Raw genomic sequence first — 24,273 nt, forward strand, 5'->3', positions numbered from 1 at the left:
TTTGCATAGGACCAAGAGTTAGGGGTGTGGAGCAAGGTGGCAAAGTTTGCTGGCGACATACCAAATTATTCAGGATGTACAAGAAGTGTTTGTAAAGCAGTCCAAAACTGGGAGAGTGGGCCATACAATGACAAATGCAGTTCAATGTAAGCAAGTGCAAAGTGAGGCACTGAAGGAAAATCCTAACCGCATTTATACAGGTGGAAGGGCAAGCTGGGAGTAACCAACCAAGAATTGGATCTTGGGAGTCATGGTGAAGAGCTTAAAGAAAATGTTGATCCAGTGTGCAGAAGTTGTGGAAACAATGTGCTAGGGATTGTTTGTGCTCTAAAACAAAAGTGTCAATACTAAAATGGTTTTAAACAAACCTATGGTGTGGAATATAATGAGTACAGCTCAAGTCACTATAGAATCGTAGAATTGGAAGCCACCACAAGGGTCACCTAGTCTAACCCAAGCCCCCCACCAATGCATGGATCTCAACAAAAGCAACCAGGACCGACGGCCATCCAACCAACCAACCAGATGGAAATAAAACTGCTAGCAGCATAATGCCTTTAGCCTACAGGTAGGGAACTGGAAGTGGCTGGTGGACTTGATCATTATCTTCTCCACACCCACTCTTTATAGGCCAAGTTTTATAGGTGGGCAGGTCTGCCCACCTGATAGTCACCTGACAGCACTGCAATGTCAAGTGAGTCTTTTTAGGCATGTGTGGGACTTGCAGGGCACTTTGCAAGGGACTTCAGAAGACGCTTGCAAAACACCGTCTTGCACGGCCAGTTTTGGCTGAGCCAGATAATTATGACCTGCCACATACCTTATATTAGGTATAGGGCAGGTGGGCATGGCTTGACCAAAATGGCTTTGTGGGTAAAATGAAGGTGCCTAGTGGGCCTTATTAGGCCCATGTGCCAGAGTTTCTTCACCCCCTACTTTGGACAAACCTTGGAATATATTGTACAGCTCTGGTCACCAAATCTCAAAGGTAGTAAGTGTCCAAAGACGCTTGTGTCCAAACACAGCATCCAATTTGTCAACAGTCATCTGCCTGATGGCTAGCTGTCAATAGTCCATGGTATGTCCCCTCTGTTGCTGTGATGTTACAGAATGCTCATAAATCTAACTACAGTGGTACCTCAGGTTAAGTACTTAATTCGTTCCGAAGGTCCGTTCTTAACCTGAAACTGTTCTTAACCTGAAGCACCATTTTAGCTAATGGGGCCTCCTGCTGCCGCCGCGCCACCAGAGCATGATTTCTGTTCTTATCCTGAAGCAAAGTTCTTAACCTGAAGCACTATTTCTGGGTTAGTGGAGTCTGTAACCTGAAGCGTATGTAACCCAAGATACCACTGTACTGAGGAAGAGGGTGTCCTGGACTCTTAAGTCAGCATTACTACTGTGAAGGAAGTGAAACATTGGCTTGAATGGGAAAGAAGCTTCTCGCAAACTGCTTAAGGATATGGGAAGTTGAATGCAACAGAATGCAGAGGCCAGAAAGTGCAAGGCTGGAAGGCAGGAGGCCAAGAACAGGAGCCAAGGTGGCAGGAAACCTCAGAACAGGATGATGCTGTTGAGAGGAAGGAATCGGGAGAGATTGGGAAGGCAGAAAATGTTGGCTATTGTAAGCCAAATTTGCAGGTTTGGAGTTACTTCTTTCTTCCATCTGCTCTCAGCAACTATGACTTTTAAAACTGGGAAGCTGAAACCTTGAAATTACATACAGTACTTCAAAAATTCGCTTTCTCTCTCCGATACTTTAAGTATTTATATCACTGCAAGAGCAATCAAGAGCCAAGATCAACTCTTGGTCTTCAACACGGACACATCCTACTCATCTCTACACAAATACTCCCCACTGGATTCAACGGAAACGACTCCCAGATAAGCGAGTCCAGATTGCAGCCGGAACGCCCCACCTTGGACTCTGGGACACCTCCTTTGATTCGCCGCCCGGAAGGCTGGCCAAAAAGAGCCTTCATGGCGCGCCTCCCTGTGCTGACGACCAGCGTCCAGTGAGGGCTTGGCGGGGCAATCCAGCAACGCGGGAGAGGAGAGGCAAACGCGGCGCTTACATCGCTTTGGGCGCTCGTATTTCTGAGGGTGCGGTCTGTAAATTAGGCGCATCTGAGATCCAGAGCGCGCGCCCAAACACCCCAATTGCCTCCCCGGGGAAACTGATCATCACACAAGTAAACTAAGCGGGAGGCGGTGCTGCAGTTGCCCGGGCGCGCAGAGGGAAAACGCTACTGAGTAAACAGGCGTCGTTTCATTTTATTTTAATTCTGCGAGTACTGTATGCTCAGGACTAGGCTCCTTCCCCAATCAGGCTCCTCCTCCAGGACTTGATTCCTTCAGCGGCTGCGTTTCGTCGGCACGCCTCTTCCAAATCTCCCAGATGCCAGAAAGGAGGCGAGAGAGGATTGTATATAACTGACCGGGGGTGGGTGCATGCATGGAAATCCAGCGAGCGGCCCAGCAACATTTGCAATGCAAGCCTTATGACTTTGCAAAATAAAAATAAAATAAGAAGCCAAGCCCGACTCCTTCCAGCGAGCGCGCCTTGCAAAGTGCGCGGCTGAGCGAGGGACACAGGAGCGGCGGAGGGCGCTTCCTCCGGTGTCTCCTTTGTTCTCCCGGGCCGAAGGCGCAACCGATCCCCCCGGCAGGAGCACGGAGCGCACGTGTCCCGCGAAAACACCGCGATCCTTTGCGCTGGCACGCCGGGCTCGCTCTCTTACCCGATCCGACTGCAGCTCCTCTCCCTGGCACAGGCGGCAGAGGAAGGATTTCTGCTCGCGGCACAGCGTTTGCCGGGTGGTGAGGAAGATGGTGCCGCCGACGTTGAGCCTCACCCACTTGCCTCGGCTGCTGGGGGGCAGAGGCTGCTGGGAGCTCTCCCACGCGCAAGGAGCCCTCCGCACGCCTCGCGTTACCTCCCCTCGGTCCATCCTCATCTCCCTTCCTCGCCGCCGTTCCCTCCTACTTCCACGGGGAGGCGGGGCTCCGGAGGCAGGTGGGAGCGCCTGGAGGATTCTGGGGCTTGTAGTTCTCCTCGGGTGCAGCGCCACCACAAAGGAGGCTTTCCCAGTGGGCTGGAGCAGCGCAACGCGCAGTTAGAGCGCATTCGAAGCGCGTTTCATGGGTTCAAGGAAAAACAATAGGTATGCTTGAAAAAGGAGATCCCCTGGATGCCAAGATCCAGGTTTTGGCGAAGTACTGGGTGAGAGATTCAAAATCACAAACTATCAAGCCACGTCAAGCATGGAAATAGAAGCTATTAGACCTTTAAAAAGGTGCACTTCTAAGTTCTTTCCAAAGTTTTCCTCTTCCTCCAGCACAAGAAAAGACCACACATTTAGTACATTAGAAATGGTTTACTTACAAACACGCCCAAGGTCAGATTCATGTGCTTTTCCATACACCATTCTGAAAAGTTAGCCACTAAGCATAAAAATTGGCTTAGCTACAAAGTGGTGAAGCTTCCTAGATTATTGGTACAGTATAGGAATTCAAGAGTGGCTGATGAGAGCCACGTGGTCTGAGCTGGAGCAACCAGCTCAATGCTCTTTACATGCTGAGCTCTGGTGGACTGAGAGAGAATGATAGGCCTGATAGACTAGTTCCTCCTAAGGTTCTTTACCTTAAGTGGACATAACTAAGCCTAGTAGGACAGCTAACTCCATGATATTAACCCCTTCATGAATTAATTAGATTTATACATGTTGGTTTTATGAGGCTGGTTATCCCACACATTTCCCCCTGGAATATTCCTGGGAACTGTAGCTCCCCCCCAACAGAGCTGCAATTCCCTGCACCCTTAACAAGCCACAGCTCACAAGATTCTTGGTGTGGGGTGATATGCTTTAAATGTATGGTATATATGTAGCCTCAGTTTGAAGGAGGAGCTGTGTGCGTGTCTTTCGTTGTTAATAGGTTATCAGAAACTAGGACAAGAGTTGGCAGAAGGTCAATTTAGATCAGTGGTTCCTAATCTTTTTCAATTCGCTGCCCCCTTGGTTCTATAACTCTTATCCCCAGTGCATTATTCAGAATAGCCATTTGTGTGACCCACTAAGGAAGATAGTAACACACAAAAATCAAAACAATAACAGTTAATTGCACATTTATGCAAACTTGAATTAGAGTCGTACTTTGGAAGTCAAACAGAACCGTTCCAGAAGTCCGTTTGACTTCCAAAACGTTTGAAAACCAAAACACAGCTTCTGATTGGCTGCAGGAAACCACTGGTCTAGATCCACTGGAGAGGCTCTGGGTGATTTACAGCAAGGTTCTGGACTCTCAGCAATTGCCAAACACAGTGTTCTTCAGCCTTGGGTTCCCAGATGTTCTAGGATTCCAACCCCAGTCACTCTTGACCACTGGCTGAGAATGATGAAAGCCTTCCCCATCACCACCATTGCTCACCCCCAGAATGAAAATTAGGCTGCTGAGACAAAGGCTGGGCAGGGAACCAGGGCTGTTTTCCTAAGAAAGGATAATGAGGCCAGGGTGGCTCATCCACAGGACACATTCACAGCCAGAGTAGTTTAACAATCAGTCTTCCTCTTCACAGGAAACTGAACTGTAGCTCTGTGAGAGAAGTAAGTGCCCTTAAACTACAACTCCCAGAATTCTTTGGGGGAAGCCACAACTGTTTAAAGTGGCATCACAGTGCTTTAAATATACGGTGTGAAGGCGGCCCAGTTCTGGTGCTGGAAACAAATTTGTCGGCGAGCACATCTTCAAGCATCATTAAATGTCCACCCACCCCAGTCACTATTTTTGCACCTGGCTCCAGCTGGTTAATTGAATCAGGATTCTATTTAAAAAGCATCATAGATCCCAGAAGGTGCTAGCCTGCCTCCACCCACCTGTGCTAACAGCTCCTTTGAATGAGGAATGCATACAGAACATGGTTATGATTGTTCCTAGCTCAACAAGCACTCAGTCAGATCGACATCTCTTACAGTGCTCCCCACAAAGTAGATCCTCTGGGATCCTGATTGCTACTTATTTGCATGCTGAATGACTTCATTGTAAATGAACACACTTGCCATGGGCACACCTTGCATTGCTCTATATTCAGTGGATCTATTTCCAGGTGTGCAGCCTCATGCAAAGGTGTACAGCCTTAAATTTGTTCAGGTGTGCATATAAAGTGCATTTGTGTGATCAGTGTTTGCAGGTGGAAGTTCTTGTGTTAGAGGGTCAAGACACTAACCCCAGCTTTTAGCTCCATGTATATCAGGTGGTGTGGGTGGCGCTGTGGTCTAAACCACTGAGCCTAGGGCTTGCTGATCGGAAGGTCGGCGGTTTGAATCCCCGCGACAGGGTGAGCTCCTGTTGCTCGGTCCCAGTTCTTGCCCACCTAGCAATTCGAAAGCACGTCAAGTGCAAGTAGATAAATAGGTACCGCTCCGGCGGGAAGGTAAACAGCGTTTCCGTGCGCTGCTCTGGTTCACCAAAAGCGGCTTAGTCATGCTGGCCACATGACCTGGAAGCTGTCTGCGGACAAACGCCGGCTCAAACGAGATGAGCACTGCAACCCCAGAGTCATCTGCGACTGGACTTAACGATCAGGGTTCCCTTTACCTTTTATATCAGGTGGCATAGGGCTTTGGGAGTTAAATGGGCTTTCATCCACCCTTTGCAATGGTTTTAGAATGAAAGCTGGGTGGCGGGGAGGGGATAGCCACATAAATTACTACCTGTGAAATATCCCTGTATATTGCACTTCAAACCTTCCTATCCAAGTTCCATATCTGAACAGCAGTACAGCGAATTAGCCAAATTCAAATATCATTTTATATATTTCTTCCAGGCTTGTTGCTTTTCAGTGAAGAAGCCTTTATCAAAAAAACCCAAACCCTCCAATGCAGCTGAAGAAAACAAGAGCTGGAAGGGGAGATATGCTGATAAGAGTGGCTCTCAGATACATACATCTGAGCTACTTCTATCAGCCAAAAGGGCTTTCGCATTTTAAAAGCACATCATATCAACACTCTGCCAGCTTAACAGGAGCACAATCCATTTTCTCATATATGCTTCTGCTGCCGATGTATAATTCACATCTATTCTTTTGCCAGTTTTTTGGGGGTGGAGGGGAGTGACTCTGCAGTTAATAAATGCCTGTGTTTGAATATATCAAAGATTAAACTGCAAAAAAGAGCAATGACTTTTAAAGCGCATTTGCAATTGTTACTTTTTATATGTCATAATAGCTATAGCACTGTTATCAAGGGGAGTCAAACAGTGTCATGACCAAGGGCTCCGACTGTTCATCCTCAGAGGAAAACCTCTTGGATTCAGAGGACATATTTGACAGGGAAGATTTGCCCTCTGAGCTGGCCTGTGACATCCCTACCTCATAAGAAGTTCCAGGACCAGAAGGGCCCGTGATGCCTGCACATCTCCTGCCTAAAGCTGTCACATTACCGTCTGTGATGTTGGAGGCAACAGCACAACCACAGTCTCCTCCACATCACCAGAATCCACAGCAACTAAAATAGTCTGGGCTCCTTTTAGAGAATAGGCTTGGCCCTCATTGGAGGCTAGAGCCAGCTGCTTAAAGGAAGCAGCAGTCCTGTTTAATGCAATATAACTATATGAAGTATTCACCCCTGCCTTGTCTGAGTCCAGACTAACTTCACATGGAGATATCCAGGGTGCTACCCACCTTGGTTGTTTGCTTTTTGGACTTTGATCTCTGCTTTGCCTGACCTTGTTTATCTGGACTGAACCTCTGCTTTGGCTGAGCTTGCCTTGCTTGGACTTGGCCTACACTTGACCAACTTTGCTTCCTGGATCTGGGAATGGTGCTAGCAATATGTGCCCCAGCTGTTGACATTTCCATTCCAACTTAAGGAGCAGACATATGGAATTGTTGCGTGTCACATGTCTGTTTACATTCCAGCACAGCTTGCTGGGAACTTCCATTGTGTATAGTTTTTGTTTTTCTATGTTCTCTCTGAGACGAAAGAGAGAGAGACATGTTTCTTTGTCCTGATTTATGATTAATAAATCTGTAGTTGTAGTATGCTTCCACAAGCCTCATGCCTATTCTGTGTGTGCAGTTCGATCTGCTGAGTGTGCCCTGGCTATGTCGGAGCAGAGGTGATGGTCTTCGCAGCAGGACGGCTGGAAGGAGACGGCCCAGCTGGGGCTAGCCAGCTGGGCTCCTGGCCCTCTCCATGCCAACACCAGCATCCCTGAACTTTGTGTCCAACCTAACCCCGCGTTTGAGCCAGAACCCCATTCCCCAACTGAGACTGTTGCCTTGGGCAACAGTACACCACTTTTTAAAGGGAAGGAATTTGTGGCTTTGGCATGCTTACCTGTAATTATTCATCAAAAAGTGGAACTAGGAAATTGACTTTTAACGATCATATCCAAAGTTACCCGAAACATACAGGGTTTTTCCTCACCATAAGATGCTCCTGCCCTTCTGTAACATCTTCCATGGACGATTAAGAACCACCTTCCCACCTTGGCCACAGAAAGATCTAAGACAGGCATAGGCAAACTCGACCCCCGAGATGTTTTGGGACTACAACTCCCATGATCCCTAGCTAACAGAACCAGTGGTCAGGGATGATGGGAATTGTAGTTCCAAAACATCTGGCGGGCAGAGTTTGCCTATGCCTGATTTAAGAGCTCTGTGTAGCCAGGAAGCTTGTGCATTTCCCCGGGTACAGTTTCATTCAATGGGTGGCGATGCCCTTCTGATATTTATGCTGCTGTGGTCAAGTGCAGAACTGTGTTAACTCAAGTTGTGATCTACAACATATGATGTACTGAACAAAATGCTTTAGAACCCACTACATCAGGACAAACAAACACACTGAACAATTAAAGTACCTTAAGATGCTTTTAATTAAAAAAAAAAATCAGAATTCACTTTTTTAAAAAAAGTAAACCAGATTTCAATTCACAAGGGGGAAACAATTGGTACTTTGTAGTCAGATGAGATAATATGCCACGGTCAAAGTGCTAATTTGATTCCGTACGTAACCCTTTCCTGTGGTTTGGCCCATGTGACTGGACCACCACAACTCCTTTGTGCAACCTGAAACCCTTATTTTGCCATACCATGATCAGTGCATTCTTCTACCCAGACAAGCAGCAGTGAACAAAGGACATCATTCATGCCCAACAAAGGGACAGCAGAACCTCATATTTGCTGTTGAAATGCTTCACGCATTGGCGAGAACATCTTAAGACAGGATTTTTGAATGGGAGGCCCTTCCCTTGTACAAGGCAATGTTTCTGCCCCTTGTTGAGGCGAGAGGCCCAAAAACTCACAGGCTCTTCCCCTTCCCTTCTGAGATGATGTGTTCAGGCCGTGCCCGCATGAACCACTCCACCCAAGCGCCATCATAAATGGCCACGTCAGCCTTGCCACACAGATACGCCCCCAGAGCCACGTGGCAGGCTGTGACACCTGAACCACAAGTGGCCACCAGGGGCTTGGAGAGATCCACTTTCTTCTCCTGAAACAAGCTGCGGATGTCCTCTGGACTCTTCTCCAGGCCAGACTCGGTCAGGAAGTCAGTGAAAGGGATGTTCACCGAGCCAGGGATGTGACCAGGTTCAATTCCTGGAGAAAGTTAAAACAAAATAAAAAGTATAAAAAACAGTTATACCAACCGCTTAGGACACCCACACGCTCAAGAACATTTACAATGTTCATTTTCTTCTTCCTTGCAATTCAAACTGCCTTCATTAAATCAGATATCCCCAGACTCGGCCCTCCAAGTGTTTTGGGACTACACTTTGGGACGCACCTTGTTTTAGAGGGGGAGAACAAGGAAAAAAAATATCTCCCTCTCTGAACAGCGCCCCTTCAGCGAAGCGGCAGGAGAAACGGAGCCCCTTCCATTTCTCCTCCCGCTTCACTGAAGGGGCTCTGTGCAGAGAGGGAAAGCTGCACAGTGCCTCTCCAGCGAAGCAAAGCCAGGAGAGCAAGAGCGATCAGTGCGCACCGACCCCTCTCCCTCTCCAGGCTTCAGCAAAAGCAACGCAAAGCCTCTGGAGCGCAGCGGGAACGCTCCCACTGCGCTTTGGAGGCTTTGCATTGTTATCGCTGAAGCCATGAAGCCTGCATTCGCTCCATAAGACGCACACACATTTCCCCTTAATTTTTGGAGGGGAAAAGGTGCGTCTTATAGAGCGAAAAATACAGTAAATAAAAATTATTATTATTATTATTATTATTATTATTATTATTATTATTATTATTCCTGATCTAGAGGCTTCATATCCTGCGCTGGTGCCTCTCCCTTGCTTCTTTCCTTCTCAGCTGCTGAGCTAAAGAAAGCCAACTCTTCTGCCCTCAAGGCCTACTGAGATGTGTTACCTTCCCGAGGTTCTGCCTCCGTCCCAGTGAACCTCCCAGCTGACCGAGCATCCACCACCTGGAAGCGTTGGGCCTCAATGTTCTCCTTAACATCCTCGTGGGCTTTCACTAGCAATCTGTCCAGAGAGGCATGGAATTCCGCAGGGACAGGGCGGCTCTTCCCGGAGCTGACGGGGTGCCCCTCGCGCAGCCAGTTCTTCAGCCCGCCATCTAGGACGGAAACGGCGTCATGCCCAAAGGCCCGGAACATCCACCAGACGCGAGGGGCAGAGAAAGAGCCCTGGTCACTTGCGTCGTAGACCACGACATGGGAGTCGCTGCCAACCCCCAGTTTGCTCACGTACTCTGCAAAAGCAGCCGGGCTGGGGAGCATGTGGTCGTATGGCGAAGTGCGGTCGCTGCACTGATCGATGTCGAAGAAAGACGCTCCGGGGATGTGGCGCTCCTCAAACTCGCTCCGGGGGTTGCGCTTCATTTTGGGGAGGTACCAGGAGGCGTCCAGGAGCCGCACAGCCAGCCCAGCTTGAGGGGTCTTGATGGCTTCCGAGACCCATTTGGCCGACACCAGAGCCCGGTAGAGAAGCTGCTGAGACATGGTGCTCAAGTCCTGTTCGGGTTCAGGAGGTATCTGGGACTCTGCTGGACTGTCCGCACTATGGTGAAAGAAGATGATGCAACAAACATTGTCATCCCCACAGGAAGGAGTTCACCTGCCGTGATGCAGAGAAGGGGTGGGGAAGCTCCAGCTCGTGAGCCAATCTTGGGCCAAGTGAAGTTCCAATTTGGCCAAAAAAGTCATTTTCCTCCAAACCTTGCCCACCTGTCCATCAGTTCTGGGTGATGTCAGCTGATCGGTAGGGTGTCAATGCTTCTAGGTGCTGCTTTGCCAGCATGTTCCCAACAGGGGAAGCAGATCCCTGCAGAGGGCAGAACTGAACCCACCACTTGAGTTCAATCCTGCTGGGTGCTGCTTCTGTGGAGAACATGCTGGCAAAACAGATGTCTGCCGCACCTCCATGGGTCAACCTTTGACAGGTGGGTGGGACTACCCACCTATCAGTCACCTGATGTTATCATGACTCCAGATGATTGACAGGTGCACGGCCCACCCACCTATCAAAGTTGGGTCCATGGGGTGGGTGGAGATAGAAAAACTGGCCCATTGGGCCTAAAAGCTGCCTAGCCTCAATGTAGACAAATAGAAAGATAAATTTAGCCTATTATGTGGTTGAGTTAGATGCAATGTTCTTGATCCAACAAACTTGCCAACTTGTGGAAAGCAACAAAAATGGCAAGGGGGTGAATGAGTTTGTGTGCACACTGTCTTGTGTGTTTACCGGAATCAGAGAGCTATTGTTTCTTTTGTAGATTAAATATGGTTAGAAGCTTGCGCTAGATTGGACAACCGAAAGGACTCTCTCTCAAATAATGGGAATGTTTCCCTGTTTAGCTGCAGGGAGCAAATAAAGATTCAGGACCACTACAACAGTCTTCAGTTATCTGCTCAGTCTAAAATGTTGTCTCAAAGAATTAGGTGAACTGCTGTCTGCAAGATATGCTGGGAGAGGGAAGTCAATAAGAATTAAGTTCAAGGAGAAAGGGAGCAGATTTAGGTTTGCTGGGAAGGGAAAGCTGAACATCTTCTTTGATATAAAAGAGCATGCAGCCCAGGGAAAACATATCCATCTTCTCCTCCGGAAGTTTTTTATACAGGAGACAGAAAGACTATTTGTCAGAGGTGAATGAGTATGTGTGTTTCACACTTCTACTCTTAGTGTGTGCAACTTACGTTGGTGCTGTAAACATTGTCACTTGTGGTAATGTTCACAGCAGTAGACACTCACTAACCTACTTCCTATTTGTTTATTAAGTTTTTAGGAACCATGAATGGTCTCACACTCAATGTTGCTATCAGAGAGCAGACCATGTTGAGTTGCACAAATCCACCTCAACACAGCAAGCTGTAAGCTTTGAACAGAAGTTTAAGTGGCCATGTGACCGCATACACACACACACTCTCTCTCCTGGTGCTCAAAAAAAAACACCTCCGTACAATCTTCCCCATTAAAAGCCAATTTCCTGACTTAGGACAGCCAGGTTTTCCCATGGCACAAGTTGCTAATAACCAATGCATAACCTGAGACACAGCTCAGAAGGGTTTAGTCATTGAACCAACTTCAAATACCGGGGCTCACATCTGGCACATGTGAATCGATTTTTTTTTAAAAAAAAACAGTGATTGGAGTGCCTTCCGTCATTGCAGAAAAGCCACATTTGGTCCCAGTATAAATTAATATATTTTTTTTATGAAGGCACTATTGATTTAAAGGAGTTTGTGTTACGCTGCTGTTCAGTTTTTTGAGTGGCATCACACACAATGGTGGAAAGATGTCTATAGTCTGCTGCTATAGTATGTCTATAGTCCGCTGCTAACAACTGCAAGTTTTAAAAATTCTTATGTATGTGGTTTTATATATATCTACATATCAATTTGTGAAATCAAATTTGTGTATGTCTTTTTTTATAACTACTGCCTAAATTGAGAAGGCATGTGTTTTTTTAATGGATTCATCTAATTGATTATATTTTTGCAGCCCTAAACTCAACTCTAATCAGACTAGCAATCCCCTCTCCCATAATTCCTAGCTCTGTGGAAACTGACTAATTACAGCTGTCAGCACGAATGCACTCTGCACTTGCTCAGAGCCGCATGCTCTGTGGCTGATCACTGACAGTTGTATAAGAGAATGAGCTGCATGAGACTTTGCAGAATTAGAGGCAAGAGTATGTGGGCAGGGGCAGGTCTGACTTCCGAAAGAGCCCCAGCTCCTCTTTTTGCAGACATGGAAACTTCTGACTTCCATGAGACAAGGAAGTGATAAGACAGCAACTGCCCTCTGCCTTTAACAGTTTGCTTTTATTTCTGCCCCACCTTTCTTTCAAGCAGCTTAGAAAAGACGGTAAATGAGATGAGTGTGTGTGTGTGTGCCCAGGCACAACAGGTGAGAGGAAGTGTAAGTGTGAGTTTTCCCCATCTCTGAATGTTGGAAGACTCAGGGCAGGCAAAATAAAGCACTTTACACACACATATTCCAACTATGAAACTCTCTCCCGCAGGAGGCAATGATGACTACCTACTTGGTCGAGCTTTAAAAGAGGATTAGACAAGTCAATGGAAGAGAAGCTCACACGGGCTGTGTTCTACATAGATAGCCAAGGGCAACAGGCCTCTGAGGACCAGTTGTTGGAGATCCACAAGGGGAGAGCACTGCTTGCACTAAGGTTCTGCTTTCAGGCTTTCCGCAGAAGCATCCGAGAACAGGCTGCCGGGCTGTGGGCCTTGATTTCGCCTGATCCAGCAGAGCTCTTTATGCAGCAGAAACAGTTCTTCTATTTGACACTGGACAACAATCCTATGAGGCTGGGTAGGCTGGAAGTCATGCGCCTGGCCCAAGGTCACCCTTAAAGAGCTGCAAAATAGTGCTGGTGATGTCAGCTGGGGTACCTCAGTAGGTAGCATAGAAGCCAACTCCTAGGGTTGATGGGCAGTGCCATTCAAACAGTGTGCATCATGTGCCTCGTGTCATGTGATTGTTGATGTGGGGCGGGGCTTACCTGGTGTGTGCCTCCCCAATATTTTATTCAAATTGGCACCTCTGGTAGGGAAAGCATGAGTCTCTTAAGCTCAGGGTTGTGGGTTCGAGTCCCACGTTGGGAAAATGAGTCCTTCATTGCAAGGGGTTGGACTAGATGACCGTCGTGGCCCCATTCCAACTCTACAAATCTACGATCTCCTCGGATCCCGTCTCTTCCTGAGCAGGCGAAATGCTTGCAGAATCCGACGGTCTCCCGAGCACATGGTGCGGGCCTCCCCTCTCTGCAAAAGCCTTTACGGCTTCACGCCCCATTCAGCCACCCACCCTCGACAGGATCCGCCTCCCCCCGACCAAGGTACCTCTTCGTCCTTCCGACAGATCCCGCCGAGGGCGATCGCGCTCGCTCCGAGGGCCCCACACCGCTACCGCCCGCCGGGGCTGCCTCCTTCCCCGTCCATTAGGCCGTTACGTGCATTTTGGGTGGAGACAAGGGCCACGTCCCACTTTGCCAACCAGTAGCAGAAAGGGGTTTGCCGGGGCAAACCAAGTCGGGGCACGGAAGGAGGGGAAACCGGCGCGACGTCTCCGGCCCCAATGAGCAGACCGGGTCCCCTTCGGGACCGAACCGCGGAGGCGGCCTCGCTTTCCTTCCCTGGCAAAAGAGAGGAGGGAGACTGGGCGAAGTGCGAAGCTCTCGGGAGCCTCTTTCGGCTCTAGAGCAGGCTCCGCGCTCCCCCCGCCGGCTCCCTGCAGCAACAGGCCGCTGAACCTAAAAGAAAGAGGCGTGTATATGTTTTTTGGGGGTGCCCCAAGTTTCTTAAAGCGCGGCCAAGGGGGGTAAGCAGCATGCAGGGAGTGTTCCAGGGATCTTCCAGGGATCAAAGTCTCCTGTCTCCCCATCGAACCCCTTTTCCTGAAAGCAGACAAAGCGGCGTTTGTGGAAACCCAATAACGGGGAGTAATCCCTGTTACCTCGCTCTCATTGGCAAGGACAGGAGGAAGGAGGAACACGTGGAAGGCGGAGGGATAGGCCGTGCGAAGGAACAAAGATAGTTATTAGTCACTTCTGCTTGTTAAAGGTCCTGGGCGCGTGGATTTCGTTCACATGCTTCCTTTGTAAACTTGGGCGAGTTTTGCAGCGTTACTGTGTGCTGCTGTAAACAACACCCTGTTCTTAAAAGGAATCGGGGTTCTCACAAGCTCTGAACTGCATGGAACCCATTGCTATTTTTAATTTTTTGCTCTGCCTCTCACTTCTGGGTTAATTCTCAAATTCGTTGGGAACAACTATATACGCACCAAAGGCTTGTCCTGCATAGGCAGCAAAAGTTTCCAGTGGGCTGCCTGCCTGTGAACCTGTAACGGATCTGGGTAGAGTTCTGAACAGCTGGAGGGTGTTTCAGATCCATAGCCTGAGTTCTCTCTCAACTTTTCCTCTTTGCCCTTTGCGACCCCACATTCTCAGCCTTCTTGGGACGCTTATTGGTAAGTTTCCCCTTTCAGGTTAGCCCTTTGCCCCACTGCCGGTTCAGCCAATCACACCACACTCTTGCACCCTCACTTACTGTAGCACTTCAAACATATCTTTTTCTGGTTACAGCACGTCCCGTAACAGCTGGTGTAGAAGGGAACTGGGAGAGGTTTTTTGTTCTCTGCTAGGACTTGTTCGAGGTACTTGAAACATAAACGTTTAGGGAGAAAAGGTCTTCTGGGATTGGCAGCTGTTGTGGGGGAGGGCCTGTGTTCACTCAAAGGACGGGTCTGCATACAAATGGACATAGTTCGTCCTAGTTTCTCCGCCTCTTGTTCCTTTATTGGTGGGGAACCAGACACCAGAGCTTGTGAGTTTGAGACCCTCCCCTTTCTCCTGCATATTCCCTTCTGCTTGCGAGTTCTGTCTTCATCCACCCAAAAGCACCTTAGCTGACATGGTGCAACAAGTGCTGTATAGAGCTCTGGTCTCCACCAAATGGCTAGCAGAAGCTGTGCGGGCCAATAAGATTGGGCCTGAGCTGCGGGTGCTGGACGCCTCCTGGTATGAACCCGGTGGCAAGAGAGATGCCCAGAAAGAATTCAGGGAGCGGCACATCCCCGGAGCCTCCTTTTTCGACATCGAGGAATGCAAAGACAAGTCATCCCCTTACGAGGTCATGCTTCCCAGCGAGAAGCACTTTGCGGACTACGTCGGCCGCCTAGGCATCAGCAACCAGACCCACGTTGTTGTGTACGATGGAGACAACCTGGGCACTTTCTACGCACCGCGGGCCTGGTGGATGTTCCGTGTCTTTGGGCACCGAACTGTCTCCGTGCTGAATGGGGGATTCAAGAACTGGGTGAAAGAAGGTCACCCTGTGACATCAGAGAGCACCAGACCAGAGCCGGCCGTTTTTAAAGCCAGCCTGAACAGATCACTCCTGAAGACCTATGAGGATATGCTGGAGAACCTAGAATCCAAGCGGTTCCAAGTGGTGGATTCCAGATCTGAAGGGAGATATCGGGGAACAGAACCTGAGCCAGGGACACAAGGTAGGAACGGTATCTGGAACCACCTTCAGCTGCAAAGGATTATTTTCTGGCGTTCATTCTGATGTGACCCGCTCTCCACACTCATTTCCCACTAATGTAGATCCATTCCTTTAGTCCCCTTTGCACACTTGGGCTACAATCCTGTCCATGCATGCATGCATAAAAGCAAAAACAAAGTGGGATATTTATGAGTAAACCTGCACAGGGCCGTGGTGGGTGTCTAATAGGGAGTCCATATTGGCAGAACCTTATATCCTTAAAAGTCTGGACACAATTAGACTTAGGATTCCCCACCAACAATCTATTAGAAGAGTGGAATGATCGGAAAATAGTCCATTGGCATATCTTTAGTTCTGATTCCCTCTCCTCCCCCTATATATGGCAAAAGCAGTTAGTTATATTGACTATGGGTAGCCAGAAAAGCAGCAGATGAACTTATTTTTGTGCTCTGGGTCTATTTCCAACAATCTCTATTGGTAGCAGCTGTACTCTTGACATTTATGTTTGCCACCGACAGTTTCCAAGAATTTTGCGAGTATAGAATGGGGAGGGGGAGCACCACAATCTCCTTGGAGGAAAGTGAGGCATGAACGTAATAAGAAGCATGTTAAGTTAAAACAGGTTCTCCGGTAACTTGATGATTCTGCAGCTCTTTCAAGAAATGCAGCTCTTCCTTATATATTTCAGAGAACCAGCTTGACTAGTATTTGCCTCTTAATTGTCCAAATACCAGCCTGTTCAAACAAAAAGTCTGAAATGACTGGCTCACATTCTTGTATACTCTTCCCCCTCCCTGGAAATGCATGGGAGACTGCTGAGCTGTTACTTTTGATCAGCCTGGACAAAGGGCAAAAGCCAAAAGGGTGGGAGTGGCAGAATGTTGTGTGCATCTGTGCATATGTCAGAGAGGAATGGCAGCCTCATGGTACAGAATCCTGAGATAAACACCAAGTTAACCATTTATTCCCCAGGGTCGCCATGCCCAGCCACTCCAGCATTTTATCCCCAACGGAAAAATTATAGGACTGATCTCTCCGCTCTTAACACCTTTTCTAATAGAGGCAACATTTCCGTGTAAGAAAATATATATATCAAAAGCACCAACAAAAAAGATAAGAGAGTATTTAAATTGAAGGTTGGTGATATAGATAAGAGAATTTGCATTCATTCCTGTAATCTACTTGGTGACGGCCAGTTTCTTTAGATTTTTCCTCCCTTTTATTTATGCACTGTGTAATATCTTGCATTTGTACTGGCACCGCTCAGATCCACCCGCCATTTTGAATTCTCTACAATGTCCCAGGACATTTTCATTTAAAAGTGTGGGCATGCAGCACACAACAGCCCATCCTTAAATAAAACCAAGATGGGGAATGATGGGGGGGGCTAACTGAGTGAGAGGATCAGCACTGGTGGCCCCTCCTAGATTCTGGGGCCTTGGTGGCTGTCCAGGGATTTCAGGTGGTGACCCTAACCCTGGTTTGTTTTGTTGAGTGATAACTAAGTCCTTCTGCCCAGCCTATGATTACACACAATCTACTTATATTAGTTTCATGCTAGATGGTTTTCCTCACATAATCTTCAGCATTGTGGTTGGCTTTGAATACAGATGAATATGCATGTGACAATTTAGCTGTACATACATGTGTTTTGTGCTCCTTACGGGGCAGTTTGTCAAACCTTTGGTCGCCACCCTGCAGTTAGCAATCACCTGTGGCTCCTAGAAGCTGTTGGCACGTGACAGCAGCCACACCCTGGGAAATGGCTTCCATTGGCCGGCTAAACCAAGTGAGAGTAGCCAATGGATCCCAATCCCTCGGTGAGTTCGGGACTTCCCCTGCATGTGAAGACAGGCTCCAGCAGATTGAACGGACGAGACCAGTAGTGGGTCCAACGGCCATAAGTCGGTTTTTGCATGTTCTGTAGAGGGAAGTGAGGGGCAGATGGGGCTCATCCACCTGGGGAAGGTTGCTTCTCAAGGAGAAGGAAAACTCTCATCCTAGACCTCTACTGCCTTGTGGGACATCTGCAGGAGAAGAAAAGGCTAAGGAGCAAACTCTACACAAATCCAGAGTAGAGTCCCTAAGATGGTTGGATGGGGCCTTGTACACCTTTTTCTGGCAACTCCTGCAGCCAAGTTGGTGCCAAATGTATTGTTCTGCTTTCCTTTGGACCACAACAATGAGGCCAAGAGGGGGGTCTTGTTGTCTGGGCAGCCCAGGACCTCCATATACACTGTCCAGGCTTGCGCCCCAGGGAGGTCACTTTGGTGCTGCAATTGCAACAGTTTGACTCCACCCCCAGAGGCACACTCCATTGTCTTTCAAGACAGACGGATGCCAACAACATGTGGTAAAGTACACATAGGCATGGATGTGTGACAAGCTGCATGTGGGGTTGGAGGTTCATGCAGTGTTTCGTCAATGGGAGGCAACCTGCTTCAGAGAGCCACACACACATAAGTGCCTCTAAAATATCACATGACTATGTTCACACAGCTATTATCTTTCTTGGAACAGATTAAGGGTCAGTTTGCAAGTTTTACTCTGGCAGCTCACTATTTGCGTGCTAAAGCCCTTTTATATACTAACTGCAGCTGCATGACCTGAAAAATGCAACATTTCGGATAGGGGTAGCCTCTGTGGGAGACAAGTACACATTTTTTTGGCTTTCCGAGTCCTGATCCTTCACTGTAAGAAGTTCTTATCCCACACATGCTTCTTGCAACTTGTATGAAGGACATTTAGTAAAGATAGGAGCCCCAGATTCTTTCTGCATACTCTTCACTTACACCAGGTCAAATGGGAGCAACCTTCCAGAGGCCACATGTTGGTGGTGGGCCAGAGACAAGGTGTGCAGGGCGATGGATGTACAGTAAGCTACATTTTGGCCATCTGACACCTTTCAGCCAAGCAAAAGCACTTGAGAAGGGCATGGAGCAGAGGTAGCCAGGGTTATGGTCTGGGCAGGGGGCATGGCCAACTGAGAGTCCCAGGGACCTAACTTTTATGTGATACTACTGAGAAAGTAAACATTGAGCATCTGTTTACTATTATATTTTGTAGCTTTTCTGGTTTTCTTCAAAGCTTGGGCAGATGGAGTAGCAGGAAGCTATTGGATGTGCTATAAAATCAAAACATAGCAGTCAAAAGGGAAAGATGGGGGGTGGGTTATTAAAAACTCAGTTCAATATTTTTTTAGCTCTTTAATGTTGAGATAATGTCCAGGGGAAGCCATGAGCTCCAGAGCCAATTCCTGCAGAGCACAGAAGAGACAAATCAAGAATCAAATGAGACGAAAAATGTCCATCTGGAATTGTGGAGAGAGACCAACTGTGGCACGATTCCAAAAGAATTGCTGCAGGTTCAGTGTTCCAGTCGCTCCTCTTTGTGTACAGTGTGTGTGCACGCGCTATGTGTGTGTGTGCTATGTGTGTGCACATGGACAGAAATGCAGTGGCGCCATCAGGGGCAGGTGGAGGGAGGGCAGAAATCCAGGGACCAGCTCAGCAGGAGGGCCCCCAAATACAGTAGATCTGGCCTACCACATTTTGAAGCAACACATATTACAATCTAAAGCAAGCTTCCTCAACCTCAGCCCTCCAGATGTTTTGAGACTACAATTCCCATCATCCCTGACCACTGGTCCTGCTATCTAGGGATCATGGGAGTTGTAGGCCAAAAACATCTGGAGGGCCGAGGTTGAGGAAGCCTGATCTAAAGAGTAGGATCCCCACAAGACCATTACAATCAGAGTCAAAAGTGGGCCCCCTGTAAGACCATGATATCTAGGGTCTAAAATTACTAAACTACTCCACTTTGTGTGTGTGCTTTTCTGGGTGGAGGGGAGCCAAGTACGCCATAGGTAAAGGGACCCCTGACCATTAGGTCCAGTCGTGACCGACTCTGGGGTTGCGGTGCTCATCTCACTTTATTGGCCAAGAGAGCCAGAGTACAGCTTCTGGGTCATGTGGCCAGCAGGGAAGCCACTTCTGGCGAACCAGAGCAGCACACAGAAACACCATTTACCTTCCCGCCGGAGCGGTACCTATTTATCTACTTGTACTTTGAGGTGCTTTTGAACTACTAGGTTGGCAGGAGCAGGGACCGAGCAACGGGAGCTCACCCTGTCACAGGGATTTGAACTGCTGACCTTCTGATTGGCAAGTCCTAGGCTCTGTGGTTTAACCCACAGCGCCACCCATGTCCCTTAAGCACGTCAATGTTTATTGCAACTTCACATTATGGTGCTACGTGAGTGCAAATGGATTCTAAAATGCTGTCTCATCGTAAGACACTTGAGTCATGATCAACACTGACAACACAAAGCCCTGACCCATGAGATTTAAACTTTCTCAAAAGTGGGGGGGGGGAGATTCGGATGAACAGCTGTGGCAAGGAAGCCTGGATTGAGTGAATGTTTTGATTACTTGGTTAAATGTCCTGAGCTGACCTGCCAAACACAGTTCACCCCAAACTGTGTATTTTGTGTGACTTGTCTCATGGCTCTGGCAGGCCCAGACAGGCAGCAAAGCCAATAAGCTTGATCAATGGTGGTTGACATCCTTGGCTGGTGGGTTTTTCTTCATTTGGTGGGACATGATACATCGTTTCCAAATGTGTCTTCTACCTGCAGTGACTTTCAATATGCTACGGAGGAAGCCCTCCTTTTCAATATGAGTCAATCAAGGGAATTTGCTTTCTCTACCAACCACCATCCTCACATGTGCTCAGTATATGCATGTTATTTAAGGCAAATTTGAGAAATATAATTCTACCCAAACAGCAAGATTGTGGCTTATCACCTCAGTGGAAGCACCTGTAAATGGCCTGTGAGCTACTTGGTAATTAGGTTGCCTAGGATATGTCAAATAAATTATCCATCATACGTACAAAAATACACAAAATGAGCAGACCGCCCTAGTGATTTCTTCAGATTTTTCATATGAACTCATCCTAAATCTGTGGCAATTGGGCAGTCATCCCAGCCAGAGTTTAGTGAAGCTTAGCCTACAAACATTTATGTTACTGGATATTTCACACAACAATTAAGACATTGCATTTGATCATGTGCGGAGTGCCTGTTCCTTACCATCAGGTAATCAAAACCAGCCATGACACGTGTGGAATTTGTGAGACAGTGAGCACTTCCAGTACAGCTGGAGTGTTGCAAACCCAAACTCTGAACTCTGAATATCCTTTCTTTTAAATTATTTCCATACTATCAAAATTTGCATACCAGTGGTTTCCATTCTAAATATAAATACGAGAAAAACAGTTTTCTCATACTCAAAATATCTAGCGTTATCAATTTGTCCTGTCCATGATATTATCATTATTACTATTATTACTATTATTATTTATTGAAATTTTTAGTCCCTTTATTTTGCCCAGGGCGACCTAAAGCAACCCAAAGTAGCTTATGTTGATTCAAGTACTGATTAAAGAAAAGTACAATTTTGGCAATGTTGCTTGAGAATTACATTGCAAAATTCAGAGAAGTGCAAAAACCAAAGGGTAACAACGTTCCAGTTCACATATTAGTCTAGGAAGTGCAGATCAGGCTGGTTCACTTAGACCAAACAAAATAATTGAAGATCCTTTCTTGATCTCCCAGTTCAGTTTTACTGAGTCAGTGTTGTTTGTGAATATTTCTGGCTAAATACCTTGATCCATCACTTAATGCAAGTTTTGTAGATGTGTCCCAGGTTATAACTGTTTTGTATCAGAAGTAGTTTATACCCAGCCAGATGGGCGGGATATAAATAATAAATTGTTGTTGTTGCTTGTTGTTGTCTTTAAACTGAATTCATTTTACATAATTTAATTTAATTTACATCATCATCATTTGATCTTTAAACTGAATTCATTTTATATAATTGCAGGTAGCTTCCTTCCTTCCTTCCTTCCTTCCTTCCGGAATAGCCTTTTTAAACCCTTTCTAACAGCATATTCCCATACCTTTTCTTGAGATACTTTGCCTCCATAGTTTTTTGAAGCATCAAGATGTCTGCATTGGTTTATTTTGCCACCATATCTAAATGGAGGCTCTTTTCTCTCTTCCTTCTATTCTAGGGCTTGAACCAGGCCACATCCCCCAAACTCTGAACATGCCTTTTTTCAATTTCTTGACTGAAGAAGGATTTGAGAAGAGCACAGAAGAGATCCGGAGCATGTTCCAGGAGAAGAAAGTGGATCTCTCAAAGCCGCTGATTGCCACATGCCGCAAGGGGGTCACGGCCTGCCACATTGCTCTGGCGGCGTACCTGTGTGGCACACCAGATGTGGCCATCTACGATGGATCTTGGTCAGAGTGGTTTCGGCGTGCCCCGCCAGAGCTTAAAATTTCAGAGTGGAAACGCCATAAGGCATAAGCAAAGCAATAGCAGTCTGCCGCGGTCATTCATGCACCGAGGTTTGGGTTCTTAATTATTCCTGACAAAGATCAAGGGCTGGGGAAATGTGAAGTTCGTATTCTTTTATAAATTTTTTAGTTTTCTAATTGAACGCTATGTTTTTTTCCTATTTCTTTTTTGTTATTGGTAATGGAATAAAACAGAATCTCAGGTCAAGTGGCCTTTTACCTTTGTGAATTTTTGTTATTTCTCAGAACAGTGGTACCTCGGGTTACAGACGCTTCAGGTTACAGACTCCGCTAACCCAGAAATAGCACCTTGTGTTAAGAACTTTGCTTCAGGATGAGAGCAGAAATCGCGTGGTGGCGGTGCAGCAGCAGCAGGAGGCCCCATTAGGTAAAGTGGTGCTTCAGGTTAAGAACAGTTTCAGCTTAAGAACGGACCTCCAGAACGAATTAAGTACTTAACCCGAGGTACCACTGTAGTGTGCGATCAAGGAGCCAAGCTTACTTCAATAAGCCACACCGAAGTGAACGAAATTGTAAACATTAGAACCATTCACCAATAAAGACAGTTAAGGAAGGCTAACAAAGTAAAGACACCTTGGGCAATTTGAGTGCAGTCTATAAGATAACAAAGCTAGCTTGCCTCACCCTAATACACACTATTAAGAGGCACAGACCCCCACCAGCAAGCTTCATCCAGGCATACATATGTGGCTATTGCAGTTCACAATCCTTCATCTGAATGGGGGCAGTTAGACCCAGGTCAAAGACCAGTTTTTATACTATAAGAAGAGTAGGTTGTGTACAGGAGAGGTGATTTTGCTTCAGCCAATCAGGGCCTAGGTACATATTTCGCCAGCAATAGAGAGTGTACGTGCTGGAAGACAATGCAGCTGTTCAGTGGATTTCTACACAGACCTTGATGCAATCTTGCATCAGACATACAAATGGCAAGATGGACTAATTAAACAGGACTTTTTTTCCCTCAGTGAAGATTGCACTGATAATCCTACATAAAAAGACTTTGTTGTTGTTGGTTTTTTAAAAAAAGCCAGAGAAATGGGGATTTCTTAACCCACACATGTTATTCCTATTGAATTCAACAGTGGGACTTGCCGCCAAGCATGATGCATAGGATTGCATATGTGCAATGTCACATTTCAAGAGCTACAATAGACTTTTGTCATATATTTGAGGCAGAGAGCTGTAATAGGGTGCAGTTTTTCATCATGTGAACATGCAGTGCAATGAATATGTGCTAACCCCTCCAGATACAAAAACACGCTGTCAGGGAACTGCCATTGCCTCAGAGGCAAGAAATAGAAGGGCAGTTGTGTTACAGGGAGCCTCCGAAAATCTTGCGCAGCAGTTCCTCTTCCGGGAAGGAGGAAAACCCTGCCTCCAGTGGGGAAGAGGTGCAAGGACCAGAGGATGCTGGTGGGGGCCTTAACACCGCTCCTGGGCAAGCCGGACAGGAGGGAAACACGCCCTTGCCATCGCCCATCCTCTGCAGTAGTCTAAGGCGCAAAGAGGGAAGGAGAAGACTGGGAGTAATGAAACTCTTACGTTGGGGGAGGTCCAAAAGACGACCACTCCTAGATTCTGCTAGTGACTGAGCCAGACATGAGCTTTGGGGCTCTTCACTGTAAATAGTTGCACCAAAATAAAGCCTGTAAAAGACAGGTTGGAGTCCTGCCTGGCTACTCTCAGGCAACTGCAACGGCCATCTGACACACGCATCTCAGTTATATAAAGTTGCCCATAGTCCAATCTATTCAAGATTTATCAAATATCAGGCTATTTCTGATATTCAGCTGTGTCAGTACTGTAGCTTATGTAGCCAGAATGGCACAATTCTGACACCATGCATGCACACTCGAGAGGTACCAGAATGCTTGAAGGAACTCTTCAAAACAGCCCAGTGAAGACCAGATTTGGAGCTGTATTTGACTTCGATATAGTGTGTTTGAGATTGGGGGCAAACCCCATGTGACTGAATCTTCTAATGCTTTCCTTTTCAAGCATTCATGAATTGGATCAGGGAGGCAGGGCCAGGGGATATAACCCAGATGAAAAGCACCCCTCCCCTAAAAACTGGTGTAAGCCTCATTGCAGAATAAAGGCAGGCTCAATAACTGTACATGTTTTGTCCTTAGGGAATCTCATGGTAGCTTCAGAAGCAAGGGACAATTTCAAGTGGGGAGAAGGTTAAGTCTCTCCCAAACACCACTGCTCTAATGCAATCTGGCATGGCTGCTTTACATACACACACACACACACACACACACAAAAAGTCATGAGAGCCATTCATCAATTGTCTGTATTGCATCTGGATGTGTCCTGAGGAGCTAACTGAGGTACATGAAATAACTTGCCACCCTTGGAAAGACAGGCCAAAATTATCTCCTAGAAGTTATCATTTTATGGCAAGGG

At 47.1% G+C, this 24,273-nt stretch overlaps 3 protein-coding genes across 5 annotated transcripts in view; 1 reads left to right on the plus strand and 2 right to left on the minus strand.

Moving 5' to 3' along the window:
* KCTD17 (potassium channel tetramerization domain containing 17) overlaps window positions 1-2,986 on the minus strand; it is a 32,972-nt gene extending 29,986 nt beyond the window's left edge. The window contains exon 1 of one of the 2 annotated variants that reach the window (XM_082241433.1): window positions 2,742-2,986. In XM_082241433.1, the coding sequence (XP_082097559.1) occupies window positions 2,742-2,957 (216 nt within the window). In that variant the 5' untranslated portion in view covers window positions 2,958-2,986. The remainder of the gene's footprint in view (window positions 1-2,741) is intronic. The other variant, XM_082241432.1, reaches the window with a different exon arrangement.
* A 4,871-nt stretch (window positions 2,987-7,857) lies between these two features.
* Window positions 7,858-14,635, minus strand: MPST (mercaptopyruvate sulfurtransferase). Of its 2 annotated transcripts, none has more exons than XM_082241427.1 (3): window positions 14,520-14,635; window positions 9,359-10,011; window positions 7,858-8,599 (listed from the first exon to the last, which is right to left on the minus strand). In XM_082241427.1, exons 1-3 carry the CDS (start codon window positions 14,534-14,536, stop codon window positions 8,301-8,303), a joined length of 969 nt encoding a protein of 322 aa, XP_082097553.1. In that variant the 5' UTR covers window positions 14,537-14,635; the 3' UTR covers window positions 7,858-8,300. The 2 variants fall into 2 exon arrangements, with proteins under 2 accessions (XP_082097553.1, XP_082097554.1); XM_082241428.1 differs by lacking the exon at window positions 14,520-14,635 and adding an exon at window positions 13,314-13,697.
* A 247-nt stretch (window positions 14,636-14,882) lies between these two features.
* On the plus strand, window positions 14,883-22,051 carry TST (thiosulfate sulfurtransferase; the record flags this gene model as incomplete). The annotated part of the gene is made up of 2 exons (XM_082241431.1): window positions 14,883-15,480; window positions 21,555-22,051. 2 exons carry the CDS (start codon window positions 14,883-14,885, stop codon window positions 21,851-21,853), a joined length of 897 nt encoding a protein of 298 aa, XP_082097557.1. The 3' UTR covers window positions 21,854-22,051.
* Window positions 22,052-24,273: the final 2,222 nt, after the last annotated feature.

Source organism: Podarcis vaucheri (genome assembly GCF_965113315.1).
Source record: "Podarcis vaucheri genome assembly, chromosome: 10".
Classification (NCBI taxonomy): Eukaryota; Metazoa; Chordata; class Lepidosauria; order Squamata; family Lacertidae; genus Podarcis; species Podarcis vaucheri.

Bases quoted from the DNA above. Each gene is read 5' to 3' on its own strand.
- MPST (XM_082241427.1), bottom strand. The intron at 8,600-9,358 runs GTAACACATCTC...AACTTTCTCCAG, and splicing joins GGAGGCAGAACCTCGGGAAG to GAATTGAACCTGGTCACATC.